Raw genomic sequence first — 21517 nt, 5'->3', positions numbered from 1 at the left:
TCTGGTTCCTTATATCCATACCCACTATATCTTGAACTTTGACTAAACATTCTATGGAGGAGTACAGAAAAGGTTTTCAACCAGTTCAGACTAGTTTACTACAGTGATTAAAAGCCTTGAATTTTTAAATTTATGAATACTAACTTCATCTTATTTTTGAAACATTAATCAAAAGATTAGGATATTTTAAGTAAATTACAAGTAAAATAGGGGAGGACAAGGACTTCTTTAATATTTCACAGTTAATAAATGATGATAATGAAAGAGAATAGCTTTGTAGAGGGATAGAAAACATCCAGAGTTCCAGCTTGTTTGTAGATGATGTAGCTTCGTGCTTAGGATGTGAAAACTTGTCACCAGACATAGGTTTATACATTGGGTCTTTTGTTTAGTATCTTGATAAATGTAATTGACAGAGGTTTCCTACCATCTATTTTTGTTTTTATGAAAAATGAATGTCTGAACAGTACCTACTGTTTTTTAAAAGTTAAATGTATGCAAATATTTATTAAATTCCATGTGTACTCTTATTTAAAAATACAATGATGCTTTTTAATTTAAAGGGCTTTATAGATTAATCTTGCAATAAGTCTGCTATGATTTCAACTATCTTCTTGATGTATAAATATCTCCAAAACTTATACGATCTGCATTATTGAAGATATATTTTGTTTGGCACTATTCCAGGTGAAGGGGTTTATTGTTTATTTTGGATTCACACTGCCCACATGGAAAATCAGAAGAATGTCACAGAATTTATTTTTCTGGGACTGTGGAGAAATCAGAAAATAGAGCTATTTTTCTTTTTCCTGTTCTTGCTTTGTTACCTGGCCGTCCTTATGGGAAATGTCACCATTTTACTCACGATCACCTGCAGCCACTTAATCGAGCAACCTATGTATTACTTTCTGTGCCACCTTTCCCTCATGGACCTCTGCTACACCTCCAGTGTGGTTCCCAGGCTCATCAGGGACTTGGCTGCTGCAAGGAAAAGCATCTCCTACAACGACTGTATGACCCAGCTCTTCGCTATCCACCTTTTGGCTGGTGTGGAAATATTCATCTTAGTGTGCATGGCTCTTGACCGCTACGTTGCCATCGTCAAACCACTGCACTACACAGTCATCATGAACCGGAAGAGGTGCAGCATGCTGATTGGCATGGCCTGGGGACTTGGGTTTTGGCACTCGATCGCCCTGCTTCTCATGGTACTCAGGCTGCCCTTCTGTGGTCCTAACCAGATAGATCACTACCTATGCGACGTGAAGCCTCTTTTGAAACTTGCTTGCAAAGACGTTCGTGTTGTTAGTATCTTACTGATTGCTAATTCGGGTATGGTGGCGGTTGTCATTTTTCTTGTGCTGGTGGCTTCCTATATACTCATTTTGTATCATCTTAGGACAAGGTCATCTGCAGGGCGTCGCAAAGCTCTGTCCACCTGTAGCTCTCACATAATGGTTGTAGTTTTATTTTTTGTGCCTTGTGTTTATACCTATGCGCTACCTGCAGGGGACCACAACAAGGACAAGGAGATCTCTGTGTTTTACACTGTGATTGCACCCATGCTGAATCCTCTCATCTATACGCTAAGAAATATGGAGATGAAGACCATGCACAAAGTGTGGTCTCGAATGTTACACTGAAAATTAAGTTAAATAAGGGAACATTCATTATGCTTTTACTCCTGTGAGAGATCATGGGAACAATCTAAGCTTTCTCCAGGACATTAGCAAAACTGACCTCTCATGTGACTGCTAGTGAAGTTGTAATCTGTACTTTTAAGTAGCTCAGATATTTCCACATATAATCAACCAGTTTGAAGAATACAAAAAGTGGCCTTTGAAAGCACCCTTTATTTTATATGTCTCTTTTTCTCCAATAAAAGAAATCACATGAAAAATTCTATTTTCTTTGAGATACAACCCAGTGTTTTCACTGTTAATCTTTTGAATCTGGCCAGGTCTGATATGTTCATCTCAGAACTCATCATATTGGAAGTATGTCATTACATAATTAGATTTGGTGTCATGAATAGTTGGATACCATACTAATTCTGTCAGTTTTTATATATGCTTTTGAGAGTTTTCATTAATTATATGTCTCTATTTCTATAACATCTATAAAATGAGGTAATGCTACATTTCCTAAATGTGGAGAATTAGATTACATATGTGAATTTTTTGGTGATAATGCAGATTATTTTTTTTATTTAAGGAGAAAAGAAAAAAAAACAGTGAAGGGGTACAAGTTATACAGATTTACAGAAGAAAAAATGCGCAGTAGGAAATCACTAGTTAATGGATTACATATTGCCATCTTAGAAATAATTGTTCAAGTCACAAAATTAAAGCTTGTAGAGTGGACATTCCAACAATGATACTGCAAACAGTTCTGTTCAATGGTCCAATAAAACTCTGTGATATCATTTTCTATCTTATACACTTAAATATACATGCAGTTATATAGTTTAGAGCACTTTCTTTTCCTCTCTTTTGTACAATGACTATTACACATTTTGGGTTTCATTGCTCCCACGGTTCTTATTGCTTTTTTGGAAGAGAGTAAAACCAAATGTGACATAACAGAACAGAATTGGTCAAGTCAAAAGGGTGGACATAATAGATAATATAAAAACATACTAATGATATAGGCAATTCTATTAGAGATAGCGGGAGGCATTATGGTAACCATTGTTGATAATGCAGATTAAACTGAGATATTACCCAGTGCTCTGTATTATTATTAGTGTTATTTTCAGTACTGGCCATTGAACTGAGTATTTTGTACTGGGTTTCATTCCTAGCCTATATGTACATTTTCAATTGGTTATTTATTTTTTGAGGTAAGGTCTCACTGAACTACTTTGCTGGGACTGGGTTCAAACTTGGATCTTCCTGCTTCAGCCTCCCAAGATGATGGGATTGCAGTTGAGTGGCACCAATTTTGGCTACCCTGGTACATGTGAAGTTTTAGTGGGAGAGGTCAGAAAAGATAATTTCATTTTCCTATTATTTCTCCTTTTCCTGCATCTCCTTTTGTGTGGCTTTATAGTAAAATCTCTCTCATCTCTAGGGCTTTGGTCTTGTTCTCTCCTTTCCTTGGGATGTCCCTGTTGCTACGCTCAGAGTCTGAGTGCCAGAGATCCTTACACACTGGATGCTATATTCTTCAAGAAGAAGCCAAAAGTATTTTGAATTATTTAGTTCTATTTACTGCTATTCCTCTGTGCATTTACCACCTCTCAGAGGTACCATATAACATGTATGTCTCTGCTCATAAACTATAATTTTTACAATTGTCATGTGCTCTCTTTTTATTTTTGTTTATATCTTTCTTTTTTAGTAATAGCTCAAATTTGAGATAAACAGTGAGTTACACTGTAAGATTCTGTTTTCTTTTCTGTTTGATGTTTGATGTTCTTAAATCTTTAGAATATTTTCATATGTAAATAACAATTGTGCCCTAATAACAAGCAATAACTGAAAGAGAAAAAAGTGAACAAACTTATCCACATGCCTTTTAGCAAGAAAACAAGATCCAGTTTCCTGTCAGTCCTCTGTAGGATCTGTTCATTCACTGATTTTCTGTATGTGAGGAGCACTACGATTTCAGATGTAGTTTCCCGTGTCTCATAAAATAACCTGACCTGATCTGTGATCTGAGCCTTTGTTCCCATTGCCTGGTATTTTCATCACTCAGGTATTTATGTCTTCTCAGCAGCATGGCTGAATGAATTAACTTCAGAATTTCCTTGAATGAGTTTTTCCTGGTTCAAGGCAATGTCTATACCAAGCAAAAATTTAGGTGTTGCAGAGTTTGTCTTCAGTGCTACATCTCTTTATCGTGTTTGAACGTTCAGAAATTTTGAAATATCGGTGTCATCACCTGCCTCCTTCCTTTCTCTCCCTTCTTCCTCTTCTTCCTTGCCCTCCTCACCATCCTCCTCTTTTTTGCACTGTTTCCTTCTGCTTCTGATTTAAGATCTCTCTATGTTCCCCCATTCTGTGCTTAATAATCACTTTTTTCTCTTGAATCTGTAAAAACTTAGACTCTCAGGGAAAACACTGTCCATTCAAAAAGAAAATCTGTTTTAACTATTTATGTACTGAGTCAAACCTTTATTTGACTAAAGTTTTTCATTGGAACTTTTGGATGGTTTTTAAGCATAGGCACATAGTATGTGCAAATACTCCTGTGCATGGGGAGTGTGTCCATGTTCTTGTGACCAGGAGGTCTTGTGAATTTCCAGCATGGGGCAGGGAAGTGTCCATCCAATCAGAATGAATGCTAGGCAGCAAAACAAAGAAAAACTAAAACTGTTTGTTATCTTATGCTACTCTAATGGTCACAAAATTGTACAGAAATAATTACAGTGATTTTATATAATTAGACCATTAACACAATCTATTGATCATTTTTTTTTGCTTGTTGTCATGTCTAGAATTCACTTTCTGGGCTACTCATTATGTCTAATATTTACAAAAAATCAATTAAATATAGAGGAGAATTTGATCCAATGTTTTGTTCTGTATATGAGTGTAAGCAATACATGTAAGAATATTTATTAAATTGTAAATAGTTTAACAAATTCTATCAAATTACACAGAAATTTATTGATAATTTAAATATTAAGCATTAATCAATTTTTAAAGGAAATATCTTAATTGAATGGACATCCGCTCATTTCAAATGAAAACATTCTTTAATCCCATAACTATCAGAAATGTCATCCTAGAAGTGGTTTGGAACTCAAAAATAAGAACTCAAAGACAGATTGAACCAAAAGCTATGAAATATTTTATTTGACCTTTTGCATGTATTATGGTTTTCACATTCTTCAACTTTTTCTCTAACCATACCTATATCTCTAAATACCCAGTAAGATTCACTTAGACTCTCTGTGTTAGGACCTTGAGATGAATCATTAAGTTATTTATTTGGGAGTTTTCTGATCTTCTAATGTAGACACATAGCTATGAAGTTCCCTTGAGAAATGCTTTCAATATGTCTCACAGATATTGATATGGTTTTCTTTTTTTGTTTGATTTCAGGAATTTTTATTTTTCCCTGATTTCTTTTGTGACCCATTCATTCTTCAAAAGCTGTTATTTGGTTGGGGCTATTGCTCAGTGTCACACTGCCTGACTGACACTCAAGTCATGTGTTCAATTCCTGGTACAAAAAAAGTATATTATTCAATTACAACTTTCCTGTTGTTTCTTCTAACAATATTTAGTGTCATTTTATTGTAATAATGTTAGGATGCATCAGAAAAATTCACTTGTTTTGCATTTACTGTGATTTATTTATGGCCTAACATGTGATCTATTTGCAGAGAAAAATTCCATAGGCTAACAAAAAATATGTTTTGCTATTTTAAAAAAAATCTGTACAGATAGCTGAGCCCATTTGATCTATAGTCTAATTTCAGATTTTTCCTTGTTGATTTTTTTATCTGGTTGACCAATTACTGAGAATGGTGTATTTAAGATCCCAATATGATTATACTTATATCTTTGTGTCCTTTGATTACAGACAGATACTTTTAAGGAAATTTGATGCACAAAAATTCAGTGCATATATATTTCCAGCTATTATTGCTTCTTGCTGTATTCTTCCTTTTACCAATATGTAATGCTATTTTTTCTTCTAAATAGTGTTGGTCTGAAGATGATTTTAACAGACATAAGTATACTTCTGATTACTCTTAAGCTCAGCTTCTTTAGCTCCTTTTCTATCCTATGACTTTCCATCTTTGTAGATGAAATTTATCTTTTGAGGCAACATGTAAATTGGTCTTGCTTTTTTGTCCTATTTACCAGTCTGTATTTAGAGTTAACTTTCTTTACATTAGATGTTACTGAATATCTGAAATAGTTCCTGGCATTTTTCTGCACTTTGATTCATTAATCTCTCTCACCTCCTCCTCCTGTATCTCTAGGTCTCTATCTTTGTCTCTGTCTCTCTCGTCTCTTTCTAAGTTAATCTTTTAGTGAAATTTATTCCTTCTCTTGCCTTCCTGGATGTTATTTTCAAAAGGATCCTCTTCTCTTGTTGGTCATGGATTTCTTTAATGCTTCCTTATCTTGGAAGGCCTTTTGATTTTACAATATATTTCTGCTTCTATTTTGAAGGATAACCTTACAGGATACAGTAATCTGCTTTGGCGATCAAATTATCTTCTGGAAATTTCTTATGACCAGTACATACAAATACGTTTCTTTCTGTTGTTTCCTTTCTTTGTTATACTACAGTGTAGCAAGGCCACCTTCTAGTTGTTTCTATGCCATGCAGTGCTCTTTTATACTAACTAAATGGGGTTTCTTCATCTACTTGTCTTCCATGGACCTTTACTATACCCCTAATGCAACACATTCTGTTTACTAAGTCAGCAGAATCTTCTGGGATTTTTTTTTAATTTTAATTTTATTTTAAAGTGAAAAAAACAGAAAAATCAAGAAGCAAACAGACAAAAAACACAACAAACTCAAAATGACAACAATAAGAACAACAAAAACAATAGTGATATAGGATTTCAAACCAAGATGATAGGAATATAACAATGGTTGTTATATCGTGTATTTTTTCTCAGGTTAACAGATACAGGGATGCAAAATTGATCAAACAATATAATTTACCTTTGAGCAGTTTCTTTGCATTTTACTATATCTTTTGGATCTTTTGGATCTCATTTACTCCTTTAGTTTCTTACAGTAGCAAGACAATATGGTGTGTATACATGCAAGTCTGATTTATTTCACTTGTGAGTATGATTTCTAGTTGCATTCATTTACTTACAAAAGCCTTGATTGTACCATTCTTAATGGCTGAGTAGCATTCCACTGTGTAAAAATACATCTTTTTTTGACCATTCCTCTGTTAATGAGCATTTGGGGTGTTTCCATGATCTGACTATTACGAATTGTGCAGCTATAAACATGGATGGTATGATGTTTTCAATTCTTCTGGAAAAATATCTAGAAGGTTATAGTTGGGTCGAATTGAACCCTCTCATCCTGGTTTTCTGAGAAATCTCTGCACTGATTTCCACAGCAGTTGTATAAGTCTGCACTCCCCACACCCCTGCCATCAATTGTCACTGGTTGATTTCTTGATGTTGGTCATTCTTTCTGGAGTAAGATGATATCTCAGTGTTATTTGAATTTGCATTTCTCAAATGACCAAAGATGTTGAACATTTTTTCATATATTTGTTCATTTTTAGTTCTTCATCTGAAAATAATTTATTAATCTCAGATGCTCATTTTTAATTGGGTTTTTAAATTTTGATTTTGAAAAAAAATTGATTGTACATTCTAGATAGAAGTCCTTTGTCTCAGGGACAAATAGCAAAATATTTTCTCAATTCACATTTTTTTTTCACTTTGTTGGTGATTTGTTTTGATGTGAAATTTTTTTTAATATGATGAGATCCCAACTGTTGATTCAATGAAGCACTTTGCATGCAGTTAGCAGTTTTGTTTTTGTTCATGGACTTTTTTGACTATACCTGTGTTTTCTATGGTCATGTGCAGTACAGGTCAGTACCTCTTGGGAGGTATTTCGGTCTTCATTATGACTGCCACAGCCTTTTATCATTGTGGTACTGCCTGAAACCTCTTCACCATATGCATATCATGAAAAGGAAAAACTGCAATCTTGGCTGTTAGAACTTGATGCAGTTTCCAATTCTTGTCTGCTTTTATTTTTGTGTGTGTGTGTGTGAAAATCACCACTGTTTTTACAATAGTTTTCTTTTGCTAAATATTCCTTATTCTAATACCTAACTCACTTATTGCCAGTTTAGGTACCTTTGTTAGTTACCTTTCTTATTTTGTTTGTTTATGTCACTATATAACTGTAAAAACAATAAAGTCTGCACTGAGAAATAGAAAGTGAAGAAACATTACAAAGAAGATAAATTTAGGTAGAATTTAGAAAGTATTTGACAAACTTAACATCATCGACTGTCATCAGTTGATCAACAAATACTGGCAAGTTTAAATTTAATTTTTATAAAGCATCATATTTGTCAATATCAAAGTTAAAAAGTAATGTTTAGAAAATGATCAAAAATGTTAGATGATAGGACAATATGTATTTCACAGTTTATTAAAAAGCAAAATAGTGGGGCAAGGGAATTAGCTCAGGGGCATAAGCGCCTGCCTGGCAAGTGTGAGGTCATGAGTTTGATCCTCGATATCACAAAACAAAAAAAAAAAAGAAAAAAAAGCAAAATAAATCTTTCCTATTTAATTGGACTCAGGACATAAATAGCATATATGATTTAGTCTAATATATTTTCTAAGAAAATTCAAATGGCATTTATGTACTCTTCTTACATGTCTAGAGCACTGCTGTGTAACTTGAATAATAATGTATAAATAATAAAACAAATGACAGCCAATGGGCCAAAAATTTAACATGGGTACAAGTGTACCTCTTAGTGAAGAAATGAAACTCGGGTTGTTTGCAGACTCTATATTTATTTATATTCTGTATTAGGGAGGTGCTGCTACTCTGATTATCAGTTTCCCTCCAAGGTTATAAAACTATAACTTAGGGCTGGAGATTTAGCCCAGTGCTATAAGCACCTGCCTGTAAAGCAGAAGGTCATGAGTTCAAACCCTGGTCAACAAAAAAACTGTATCTCAATCTCAGCTCCATGTCTTGATTCCCACTTCCCATCATCTTGCTCCTACTGTCTTTCCCCCACAGAATGACCACATTTTCTTTACAAACACATTGCCCCTGAATGAGTTCTTGCTGTCCCGGAGCCAACAAGAAAATACAGAGCTGGTGTAGGACTATCTTCAGGGCTGGAGCTGTTCTGTGTATGTTTTACTGCTAAAGGTTCTTTACAGTTCTGTTATTTTTCCTTTTCTTTTGGAGCTATGGAAACCATGGAAATATGAAAAATAAACTTTAAAAGTATAGGAAAGACAGTTTTGCAATACCTGCATCACTTTCCCCTAATCCTAGGCAATATGGAAAAGTAACCCAGCACATGTGTTAAAGAGAAAAATAGACAACAGACTTTTGCTGGAATCCCAACTATGGGTCTGCACCAAGCAAATTCAGCACCTGGGAAATGCCTATGACTGCAGACTAAGCCTCTAGGCCTGTCTAGGACTTTACAAGCCTCTGTGATTCTAGGATCCAGTCTGACATCAGCAAACAGAGTATTTGATCCCTTTTCTCATCCAGCCCATAAAACCATGCTCCTGATCTCTCTCTCTGCATTAAGCTAACCCCAGAGGCCACAAGAAACCACCAGAGAGTCAGACTTCAAACCTTCTTAGCAGTAGGATCACCCTCCATTCCAAGTCATCAGGCTGTGCCCTATGTATGAAGGATGCAGGCCCATCCAGGACCAAGGAAGCCCTTGCAATCTTACCCAAGCATCAGGTAAGGACACCCTCCTCAAATAACATGCCAACATCAACAAACATGATATTTAGCCCATGCTCATGGACCCAGAATCAAGGAACTTTCTCACAGACCTTGTTTTCTGATAACAAACCATTGCCTGAGATTAGAGGCTTCCAATCAATCTTGAGGATCTGCGCTCTTTGCCAGCTATAATACCAGCATGGCCATAGGATTAAGGCTATTCTCATGGCCCAAAGCCATCAGGGTCACAATGTCCAGGAGGTCTGTTCCCACACACTTGGCATTAGAACCACCACAGTATAAACTTTAGTCAGGCAAGACTCTGTTGACTGAGACTTAATGCCACACCTATAAATTCAGGTTGTAGAACTCTTTTGAATAGAAGTGACCAGAGTGAGCATACTTATCTCATTCTCAGTCTAACAAAGAAACTTCTAAACTTTCAACTTCTCACCTTAGGATGCAATATTAGCAAATCAGTTGTTATATGTGGTCCTTGTTGTGTAAAGGCGCATTCTTTTTGTCCCTAATTTTTTATAGTTTTATCATGCATAAAGGTTGAAGTTTGCATTTTATATCTGTTGAGATGAAAACATGTACTTCCCTTTATTGCTTGAATATAGTACATCGCATTTATAGACGTGTAAATGTTGAACTATGCTTACACCTATAAGATAAAATACACTTACCTAATACTACATCATCTGTTACTGATTCTGTTGAGGATTTGCAAAGCTATGCTCAGCAAGAATGTTGGTCTGAAATTTCCTTTTGCAGTGTCCTTGTCTTTTTCTGATATCAAAATAACACTGGGTTTAGGAATGGAAGTAAAGCTTACCGGTATTGTGCCTGCCTGGCAAACACAAGTTCCTGAGCTCATAATGAATAATCCAGAATTCATAAAATGAACTTTTATCTTCAAATTTTTCAGATTTTTGTGAAGGATTTTTACATTAACATCAAAGGGGAGGGGTTTTTTAGTTCATTTTTCTTTGTTTCAGTTAAAAAACAAATATTGAACTATCAAGTCAAGTTAATACTTGAGGAATCATAATCTGAATTCGTAGATGGGGAAATTTCCCAGTTTCACTTCCTTTAATTTAAATCAAATAAAGCTAACTTCATCTGCATTGTTGAAAAATTTGCCATGTCTTTACTAATTTCTGTTTCCATATCATGGTTTCGTCCATTCTATACTTACAAAAGTGATTAATTTTCAAAGTAGAGATAACTATTCATAAGACAAGATGATAGTGAAATTGAAAGTCCATCCTTTCACAAATGACAGGAACTATAGAAAGTTAAATGATTTACTTAAATTATAGCATGCTGATTTCAGAATCAGGTTTATGTAAATTTGGTCCATTTTCAACTACCCTGAGCCACATCTTTATAGCAATGTGACCAGGTGAGGAGCTGAACATTCATTTGCATAAGATCCAGATTTACTAAGTAAGAGAACCTAGAGAGATTCCTTAACCTCTACTACTATAGGACCCATGAGTGAATGTGGTGACTGGTGATGGCAGCACTCGGAAGGGAAAATGTGACATGTGTTTTTCCTTCTGCACCAAAAATAAAGCAGGTAGTCCTGAGCAGATAAGCAACACCATATCTCTACACATGGAAATTGTTTCAAAATTAATCAGTGGGCCTTATACACAACACAAAGTAACCTTAGAAACAGATGAGTAAACCTTAAAAAATAATAAAGGAGAGATATTTTATAAATTTTATGAATTTTCTTTAGCACTCTTTACTTTTCTTCCTTATCTAACGTGAAAAAATAGATTGATGTAACAGGGTCAAAACAGATAGGTGGTAAGATTTTAAGTATGTATGTCCAAGAATAGTAAGCATCCATTTTCCCAATGCCAACTACTGCAAATATTTACTTGCTCCTGAATTAGAAATAAATGATAATTTTTTTCTATTTGTCCTCCAGATAATTTTATTGTCTCAAGGAGCAATGCAGTAAAATGCTGCTAGGGTGGGTGGAGTTTTGCACTCCATTTGCACTCCAAATGACTCTCCTAGTTCAACTCCCTTTTGGTGGCTCCGGTGAGATCACTTTTGCGATGTTTGCCCTGTGCTGAAGCTCACCTCCACAGATACTTATGTCGTCAGTGTTGTGGTGACAGCCAACAGTGGTGCCATCGCTTTGGGGAGTTTCACCATCTTGCTCATCTTCTATATCATCATTCTTTTGTCTCTGCAGAAGCAGTCAGTGGAAAGTAAACCAAAAGCCCTCTCCACCTATGGTTCCCACATTGCAGTAGTCATCATGTTTTTGGTTACTGTACTTTTATGTACACGAGACCTGACACGATCTTCGCTGAGTATAAGATAGTGGAAGTATTCTACACCATCATCACTCTCATGTTAAATCTCGAACTTATACACTGAGAAATGCAGAAGTGAAGAATAAGATGAGGAAATTGTGGAACAGAAATATGTTCTGGGAGTTCAAGGGCAAAGAGCTGAAAGTAATAATTAACCATGGAAGATGTTAAAATTTTTCATTCTTGTTAATTCTTCTGTGCAGAGTGGAAGCAGCAACACCTCATAACATTTGCAAGCAAGCACAAGAGACAATGATATATTCTATAGAAGTGAAGTATGATCATTATCATAATTATTGCACTTATTTTATGATCAGATGTTTTTCTGAAATGCACTCAGTAGAGATATCACCATTATAAGGATCTCAAGCATGCTTATTCTCAGCCTCATTATTTTTTCCTCTTCCTTTTACCCTTGCACCATGTTCTTTAAAAGTGCTAATGTTCTCAGGAGTACTGAAGGCTGTTTCTAGGGGTTTGAACTATGATTTGAACACACTGGGAATTCAATATTTGTATATGAGGTGGACAATATAATACCTGAAAATCAAAACCAAGCCAAAGTATTCTTACAAAGGTCTCCAAACATGGAAAAAACCTAATTTAGAAATTTGGATTGTGAGCCAAGATGAGGAAGGAATGTGAAAGACACAGAGCAAACTTAAAACTCTAAAGATGAATCTTTACCTCTGATCCTGGATGAAAGGTGGTATTCAGTGTCTTTACACCAACATGAAGAAGATGGGATGGATCAATGTGTAAAATGCTCCTTTTAAACTATAATGTTGAGCTGGGTGTGGTGGCTCACACCTGTAATCCATGCATTCAGGAGGCTGAGGGAGAAGGATCATTGCAAGTTTGAGACCAGCCTGGGCTACAAAGTGAGCTCAAGGCCCGCCTGAACTGCATGGTGGAACCCTGTCTCAAAAAAATAAAACTAAATAAATAAATAAATAAACTGTACTGTTGGCGGATAGATAATAGCAGACTACAGAGACTCCCTGAGATAGTCAGCTTAGAATTCAACATAATACAGTGTGAGGAGTCCCAAACAGAGGGAGATGAATTCTCTCATCTCAAGAAGAAACTAAGGTGAGAAGAACCAATCAAACATACAGTCTTAATGCTACTATTGGAACAGCTGAAGGTTCAGTGCTCCTGCTGCAGTGCCTGAATCCGACAGGTGATGATTTACCAAGCCATCAGAAATTCTGCTTCTTCGGCTCACTGGAAACACACTTGCACTGAGGATGGGAGTTGGAGAAACAAATGGAAAACTGAGCTGGTCAGGAACCTGCATTGACTTGTGGTGAGTGACGGGAATAAAACCATTCCACAGAGAAGGGGGCTCCAACAGATGACATTCTGGGACTGGGAAGGACTGGCAGGAACAAGAGGCAGCAATGACTTCACTTCAATCAGTTGTTCCCTTCCCAAATGGGATTGATGGAGTAAGCTTGCCCTGGGTCACATGACCTTGCTGAGACCCAATAGGTTATCGGAAATCAATTCCCTACAGTGGTGACACACACTAACATAGTGAAGGCTTCACCATATTGGCTGATACAGGGGGTAGGGGCCAGCATATGCCGCCCCTGTTTGCAACTCACTAGAACACTGCAATTAGAAGGGTCACCTAGCCAGCATGCTTTACAAGAATTGAAACCAACAAAGAAAGAAACTAGGGCCTCCTGGAAGAAACAAAAAAGATGGGAAGAAGAAGCAACAAGAATAAGTCCCAAGGTCCCAACCCTGAGAACACTGACCCAAGACAGGTAAATACAAATGAGAATGAGGACAGCAAATATGCAATATCAGACACAGCACCAGTAGACAAGAGATATCTTCAGGACCTCATAGATGACTTCAAAAGTGAAATATTTAGCCAAGTAAAGCAAGATATGAAAAAATTAATAAAAGAGATGCTAAGTGCCCCTCAAGAAGACACAGAAGAATGGAGGAACTCAAACAAAGGAGAGAACCATTTTATAAAGAATATAAAGAAAACATAGAATACATGAAACAGATTCAAAGAGATTACCAGGAAATTAAAAACTCTATAGAAAGAGGGCAAAACTGCTTGAAAGAAACTAAGGATACATTATTCAAACTGGAGGACAGGTTTGCAATGGGGGATTAGGAAAGGAAAAACTTTTTTAAATAACAAGGAAATAAGCAGTAGCATTACAAAGGCGAGAAGATGACAAGAGGATCTATAACTTGAGAATAAAGAATGTAAATGAAGAAGCAGGGGTGCAATCAACTAGTCATTTCTTACTGTTTATTTTTTCTTTGAATGTATGTATTATTTCTACCCATTTTTGATTTTGTTTAGTCTTTATTTAAATAAAATTTAAAAAAATAAACTAACATGCTCTTAATATTCTTTTCATTGCAGAGAATATTTCTTGTTGTGTGCACTGGTATCTTCACTAGTGATAGGAAACTCAAATGAGGTTCCTTTTTTGTAGAAAATGGTGTTACTGAATGCATCTGCCATTGTCCCATTTCCCTTTCCAGAAATCCAAATATCCACTCTACCACATATACCTGAATTTGTGTTTATGGTTGGGGTAGAATATAAACATTGATTGAGGAAAGAACTACAGTGCTTACATGACATATGATGTTGATGCATCCCAAGTTAAAGGTAAAAAAATTTAAAAAGCTACAGGGCACCTTGATTAAAAATTATAATTATAATTATATTCTAAGTATTCTAATTCTAATTCTAATTAAGTATTCTAATTATATTCTAAGTCTTGCCCTGGGACCACAAAAATCCATATTGATTTTACTGGTTTAGATTTTATTCAGTTGTTCTCTGTGTGTCTCTTCTGTTTAATTTTAAAATGAGGCAAGGTCAAAAAAATCTTGGAAAATCATTAGATTCACTTTGATTTTTCACATATAATAGGATATACTTTAAGAGATTCTTTCTTAATTAGTTAAACTTATTGGAGCAATTTAGATCATGGTGATCACATTCAGCTTAGGAAAAATGAACCTGAATATGACATATCTTGATTCTTCATTTTTCTCCATTCTCCTCTCTTGAAGCCCACTACAAAGCAGCTCTGAGGAGGATTTAAATTTTATTAATTGATTTTCTATGTTTATCTGTGAGTCTGTCTAGGCCTCGGCTCCTTGCCTGGCAACAGGAGCTGATTCTTAGTAAGTGAATCACTGGTCCTGGCTGAGGCCTGTAGTGGCCTGTGAGGCCAGAGATACCTCAAAGAGCAAGATAAGGCCACAGCTGCAAACGCTCTGTCTCCAACACCAATTAACAAGGCAGAGACTGCAGCTACAAAGATTAATCCAACAGTCTCATTTCTACCATGTCTTCAGTATAAGACAATTCTATTAATTGACTTGATTCATTATTTGGAGATGTCTTTGAAGTGACTCCCATGGTCCTGCTCATTGCCTGCCCTTTCCTCAGTTTCTCCGCCCTTTGTCCTTGGTCCTAATATAAGTGGACTGATCCAGAGAATCCTCTGTCTTTACCCTCGAAGGCTTGAGCTTAATTAAAGGATTTGGAACCTTATGGAGCCCTAAAAATCATACAATTTGTCTCTTTTTATTTAACCTCCACCATACACTCATTTGGGAGATAGAGGATCTAGGACAGAACCTGATACTCCTCCCCTCCATTCAATCTCTTTTCCTCTCCTTATTTACAAAAGCTTTGTTTCCATTTTATCCTTCTTTCTCAAGAGTCTTATTAATTTAGGCTAATGTTAAAAGATATACAAAAATCTGTATTCTTACCCAGTTCCTTTGAAAATTTGTCTATCACTGGTAGTATATCTGAAAAACTGGGTGCAGAAACTGGGAGTTTTTGTAGTATTGGATATTTTTTTTAAAATGTTTATTAAAATGTGTTTGCAATGTATAATATTTACACTTACCCTAGGAGAGCAGTGTTTTGATGTATCATGTCCTGATCAGTTTTCTTCTCCTTTTCCTGAAAGATCTTCTACTTCTTCAGAACTTTTTATTTCCATATATTGTGTCTTCCTGTATCTTACTATATCTCTTTCATTTTATTTAAATTTTATTTTTATATTTATATTAGAGAAACCTTGAAATATTTAACCTTCTGCATATGATTGATTTCACTTAGCTATGTGAGATTGATCTCAGTATCTTCACATGGATAACATTCCTAGTGCTATTATTTTTTGTTTTAATTCAGGCCTTATTAAGTTGCTAAGTTGCCCAGGTTATGCTCAAATTTGCAGTCCCTTATCTTCAACTACCAATTGTGCTAGGATTACAGGCATGTAGCATCAGACCTAGTTCCATAATTTTTGATATTCCTAGAATACAAAAGCTCCAGCCGTCATCAACATCCAGAAAGACTTTGAAAAGAGAAGAGGAAAACCTCAGGCTCCCCCAGTTTTAGTGAGAGTAGTTCTGATCCACAACAGCACTTCCCCACTGATGCATGATCACAGCCCTATCCACCGCTTTGCAGCCCATTAGACTCACTGAGACAACTTGCCACATGAGTCATTGGTTCTTCACTGGTGAAAAACAGGACAACTCTTCTCATTTTCAAGTTGAAAAGAAAATCATTTACTTAATACTGGGAAAAATGAAGATATTTCTTCTAATTAATAATTACACTTATATAACCTAAAACATCATAAAATATTAAATTGCTTTTCTATACAATGTCAATAAAATATGTAAGCATAGCTTTCATCTTCTACCATGTCATTCCTGTTTATATTTACATGTTTTAGGAAAGTAAAGTATTTATCACATTTTGAGGCTCTAGAATTTAGCTACATTTCAACTACCTGAGTGGAGATGCTTCATTTAGCGATTCTTGTGATGTATCTACTTCGTGTATGGTTACAGATTATTAATATAATCTGACCATCAAAGAGTAAATAACACAGCTATTTATGCATGAGAAAAAATAAATATTAAATTGAATTCTGAGCCTACCTTAACTTAAACCCAGCCAAGCCCAGGCTAGATGAGGTGAACTAAAGTTTACCCAAAGAAATATTAATTAAAATTAAATCCCTTTTATATAAACCACGAGTTTTAGATTGATTTGGTACTTTTACTACTACTAGCACTATGACTACTACTACTTCTAATTCACAGTGGTAAGGATTGAACCCATGGTCTTGGGCATGATAGGCAATCTCTTTATTACTATACTATAGACATAGCCTGGTACACATCATTATTAACCTTGCTCATCCTAGAGGAGCATGGTCTACTTCTACAAGTGTGGAAGCCGAGACACATTCCTGAATGAAGTGAAAAGTTCTTTGCAAAGAACAGTGTCAAAACTCAAAATACAGAGAATAGTTGTGACATGAAGGGATGCATGTAGCCTGAGTTCTCCACATGATGAACAAGCACTCAATGCCAGAATACAAAGCAGCCAGCCTTGCCCAGTTTCTTCCACGGGCCACATGTAGAAATGAATGGGCAGAAGGGTAACTATGCCCATATAGATTACCTTTCACTTCTCTCTTGTGGATTGTTTGGTAGGTACAATGTAAACCTGTATTTATAAGCCATGTTCACACAGAGTAAGAGAGGGTCCGTATTTTTTTAGGAGAAAGATGATAACAAATCTCTCACTACAAGCAAAATTAATTTGGAAGTAATGTTTGCTGCCTATATAAATAGATCAAAAGCTTATTAAAAACAAACATCAAGATTTGACACCTGTACATGCAGCCACCCACATTAATTTCCTTTCAACCTCAATTTTCTGAATGATCTCACCAGGAGATAATCATCTTCAGATGAACATGGAAGTAAAAACCTGACTTCATCTGTTCTTGTCTTCTTATCCCATTTTTACATACATTATCAGTTTTCTTCCTACCTCTCCTAAACTTTAAAGCAAGACACATCTCTAATCTTTTTAGAAAGAAAAAAGAATGATTCTAAAAAATTTCTCATATTTAACCAGGTCCTGCTTACCTTTATGACACAGTCCTGTTACACAAGAGGAAGTGAGAGTTTAAGTGTACACAGTTCGGGTTTTTTTTTTTTTTTTTTTGGTAGACACTGTCCTACAAAGGAAGGAGAACAAGAAAATTGCAGTCCTGTGTGCAGCTCATGATTGAAAAGTTGGTGAGCTTTCATCTACACTCTCAGTCCCAAGTCATCAGGTAAATGTTGTAGTAATGGGTGGTAAGCCCTGAAATCCCTTCAGTCTCTGAAATCACTAGTTGCATTTTAAGTCAAGGCAAAGCCTGCTTTCATTAAAGATAATAGTCTATGCTGCAGTTTCACTGAGTTCCACTTAGTCATGATTTGTTTTTGAGTTACATTGTGATATAACTATTAAACATTTTCTATATCCAATATGTATGCAATGGTGATTTGATAGACACATAAATTTTGAAAGGTGATCATCAGCAAATTAATTAACATATTCATCATACTTTCTAGTATGTATATGTGTGAGTAGACATGTGTCTCTGTCTTTATTTGTAACATAAGAGAATTCATTCTTTCTCATGACAGAGACATCTCTGTGTACAATGGACATAGATTTGCATAATGTGAAAAATCATTATTAAAATTTCAGTATTATATACATGTTCCACATACAATAAAAATGAACAAGTTGCACATCAAGGCTATCTATTTCTTCATTTATATGCTTTCATTGCTTTAAAGCCTTACCTAAATTGGGAAGATTTTCTTGCCACAAATTTATGAAACAGTACAATTTGGCATACTTATAAAGAATTCCATAATTTGGCTGTAACTAAAGTCACAGGGAAATATTTGTAAATTTTAAATAAAACAAATGTTCTTCATCCTCTTTTGAAAGTCTAATTAATCTAATACACTACCAATAAGCTACTAAAAATGAATTACTGTTACTTCTATTAGTAAAATATGAATGTTATAACTACTTTGAATTGTAATTTTTAAACCTATTTTCTTAACTGAAATTTAAGATATGTAATGTGTATATTTGCCACAGCTTTACTTTTTGTTTTTTTTTTTCACTTAAAATTATTCAGGTAGAAGATACATTGCCATTAACTTTCCTCATTTTTCATTAGTGTAATGAAAATTTCAAAATGGAAGTTATTAAGTGTTTTTTCAATTTATGACAGGTATCTCATTAAAGACATGTATTTACTAAAGCAAATCATGATATTTATAATATGCTCCAATAACAGCATTATGATGCCTATTATATTAGGGGTCTTGAAGGGCAGTAGAAGTTCTCAAAGATCAGATCTGGGAGACCTGGAGATCACATGAATCTCTTCTCTGTGTACAGCCACAGAAATAAGGAAACAGAGAGGCAGTGACTGGGGTCTACTTCTTTCAGGACTTGTGGCTTTTTGTGACAGTGCACCTCCTGCTGCATTTACTGGGATCAATTCCAAAGCTAGAACAAAACTGAGCAAAGGGCTCTGACAGCAAAGCATTCGATCTGCGAGTCTCTCTTTCCTCACAATGTTCCTCCTGGCTGTGCTTCCCAGCATGTAGATGAGGGGGCTGAACAAAGCTCTATTCACAGCATAAAATGGAGCAAATCCCTGGTCACTGGGATGGAATCAATCTTGGGGGCTTAGGCAATAAGACAAAATAGAAGAACATGAACATGATGGTCATGTGTGAAATGCAGGTGGGGGGATATGTGTTGTCCTTGGGTAACCAGGTCCTGAAGATAGACAGGATGAGGATATGGTGGAAGAAATCAGCAAGGCAACAAAGATCAAGCTGGGCATCTGTCCTGCCGTGTAAGGACATGGAGTCTAGTGTCAGTGTACATCAGCACCAGCAAGGGAACAGATCACAGAAATGCTCTGTCAAACTGGGGTCAGAGAAGGAAAATTCAATAATAATCAGTATGTGCAGGAATGAATGAAGAAAGGCTCCAATAATAGAGGCCATCATGGGAATGTAACACTGTGTCTGTTCCTGACAATCGTATAATGGGGGGTCTGCAGGTGGCCACAAATGTTCACATCCAAGACTACCAGGATGAAGATCTAAATGACAGCAAACAGGAAGGCACAGGACTTCTGCCCATGCAGCCACTGTAGAATGTTATATCCTCCAGTCAGGAAGTCCATGCTCCATTTATGGAGCCCCATGGAAGTAACACAAATATTCAAAAATAAAAAAGTTAATGTTCTGTACTTAATAAAATTAGAGATTTGTTTCTACCAGTGGCAATGTAAGAGAGTGAAAATGTAGACCTCAAACTTGGAGAAAATACTAGCAATGAAGAGTTTCAATAAAGGGTTGCTATCTAAAAGTACAAAAGATCCTTAAAACCCAATAATAAGGAAACAATATGACTAATAAATAAGAAAAGCGCTTTGCAGATGCATCTTTAAAGAAGGTCTACAGAAGGCATATAATCTTGTTAAAAGCTGCTTTCCCATATATCACCAGGGACATGCAAATTAAGACAAAATACTACTATACTCCTAAATAAAATGGCCAAATCCAAAACACCTCTTACGCCAAGTGCCAGTGGGGAGGTGGAGAAAAAAGACAATCTTGTGTTACTCCTGAGAAGCAAGTCTTGCAAAGCCACATGGAATGATAGTTTTGGCAGTTTGTTTGAAAACTATACATTACCCATCTTATGATTCAGCAAATCACAATCCTTGGTATTTATATTCAAAAAAACTTGAAAACATATGTCTACAAAACTTCTGTGTATAGATGTTTGCATCAAATTTCTCATAGTTGACAAAATGGAAGACACCAAGATAAAAAGTAGGTTAATAAATAGATAAGTCTGATATACCCCAATTGTATATAAAATAAGTGGAATAAATCAGCAGTGAAAAGAAATTAGCTATACAGATATGAAATAATGAAGAAAAATAGTGCATATTATTAAGTGAAAGACATCAGTCTGAAAAATTTAGCTATGAAATCCCATTTGTTACTTTGAAAAAGGCAAAACGACGGACATAGTAAAAGATAGGTGATTTCTTGTAATTAAGTGAATGAGAAGGATTAACAAAGCAGAAGTTAGTGCAATCAAATGTATCTCCTGGTTATTTGTGTACATATTCTTGCCATCACACAATAGCCAAAAATCAGAATGCATATTAAGAGTGAACTTTGTTTAAACATATATACACTGGATGATAATGACGTGTCAAAGTGGTTTCACAAATGCTAATGACTTTAACATTTTGTTGGGGAATGTCAATCATGAGGAAAGTAATGTATGAGTCAGAGCAGATGGGGCCCATGGGCAGGTAAATAGCATTCGTGTTATTGATTCAGCTCACCAGCAAAGCAAAGCTGTATCCACATAACACATGAAAGTCCTCAACCTTCGATGGGGAAAGACGGAATCAGAAGTTGGAACACAGCACACACACACTTATATTCAAAATGCACATAAATGAAATGCTGAATGTACAAATTGCACTGACTGTGCTATTTATTTCATAATGTACACACCTATGAAATCACATTATATACTGTAATTATATTCAGTTTCTATTTGACAATTACATCTTAGGAAAACATAGGGAGAAAGATTTGCAAACCTCATTGAAAACTGAGCCATATACTTCATTTGTGCTGAATTCTCAATTCTTGTAAAGAGGAGCCTTCTGTGGTCATCAAGTATGAACTGCACTCCTGAACATACCTAAGGAAGTGAATCCTAAAGAATGGGATAAGATCACTTGGTTTAAAAATACTAGAACTGATCATTTGTGCTGCTCTGTCCCTCTGTCACAGGTCTACTGAGGTACTGAACTCTACACACTCAGTGTATCTGTGTGTTTGTGTAAT

At 35.6% G+C, this 21517-nt stretch overlaps 1 protein-coding gene across 1 annotated transcript; it reads left to right on the top strand.

The window, feature by feature from the left end:
- The first annotated feature begins 728 nt into the window (after window positions 1-728).
- On the top strand, window positions 729-16222 carry LOC101789345 (olfactory receptor 4P4-like). The gene is made up of 4 exons (XM_063229074.1): window positions 729-1633; window positions 10138-10159; window positions 11561-11626; window positions 16061-16222. Exons 1-4 carry the CDS (start codon window positions 729-731, stop codon window positions 16220-16222), a joined length of 1155 nt encoding a protein of 384 aa, XP_063085144.1.
- Window positions 16223-21517: the final 5295 nt, after the last annotated feature.

The sequence above is a fragment of the Cavia porcellus genome, unplaced genomic scaffold (assembly GCF_034190915.1).
Source record: "Cavia porcellus strain 051 isolate PalLab524CR breed Dunkin Hartley unplaced genomic scaffold, mCavPor4.1 scaffold_17, whole genome shotgun sequence".
In the NCBI taxonomy this organism is placed as follows: domain Eukaryota; kingdom Metazoa; phylum Chordata; class Mammalia; order Rodentia; family Caviidae; genus Cavia; species Cavia porcellus.
The sequence above is the reverse complement of the archived record's forward strand: the minus strand, read 5'-3'. Positions and strand labels throughout refer to the sequence as shown.

Excerpts from the sequence above, each read along its gene's own strand:
- LOC101789345 (XM_063229074.1), top strand. The coding sequence starts at position 729 with ATGGAAAATCAGAAGAATGTCACAGAATTTATTTTTCTGGGACTGTGG. Across the intron at positions 10,160-11,560 it reads AGAATGTTGGTCTGAAATTT|GTTTCACCATCTTGCTCATC; the intron begins CCTTTTGCAGTG and ends TCGCTTTGGGGA. Across the intron at positions 11,627-16,060 it reads GCAGAAGCAGTCAGTGGAAA|AATACAAAAGCTCCAGCCGT; the intron begins GTAAACCAAAAG and ends TGATATTCCTAG.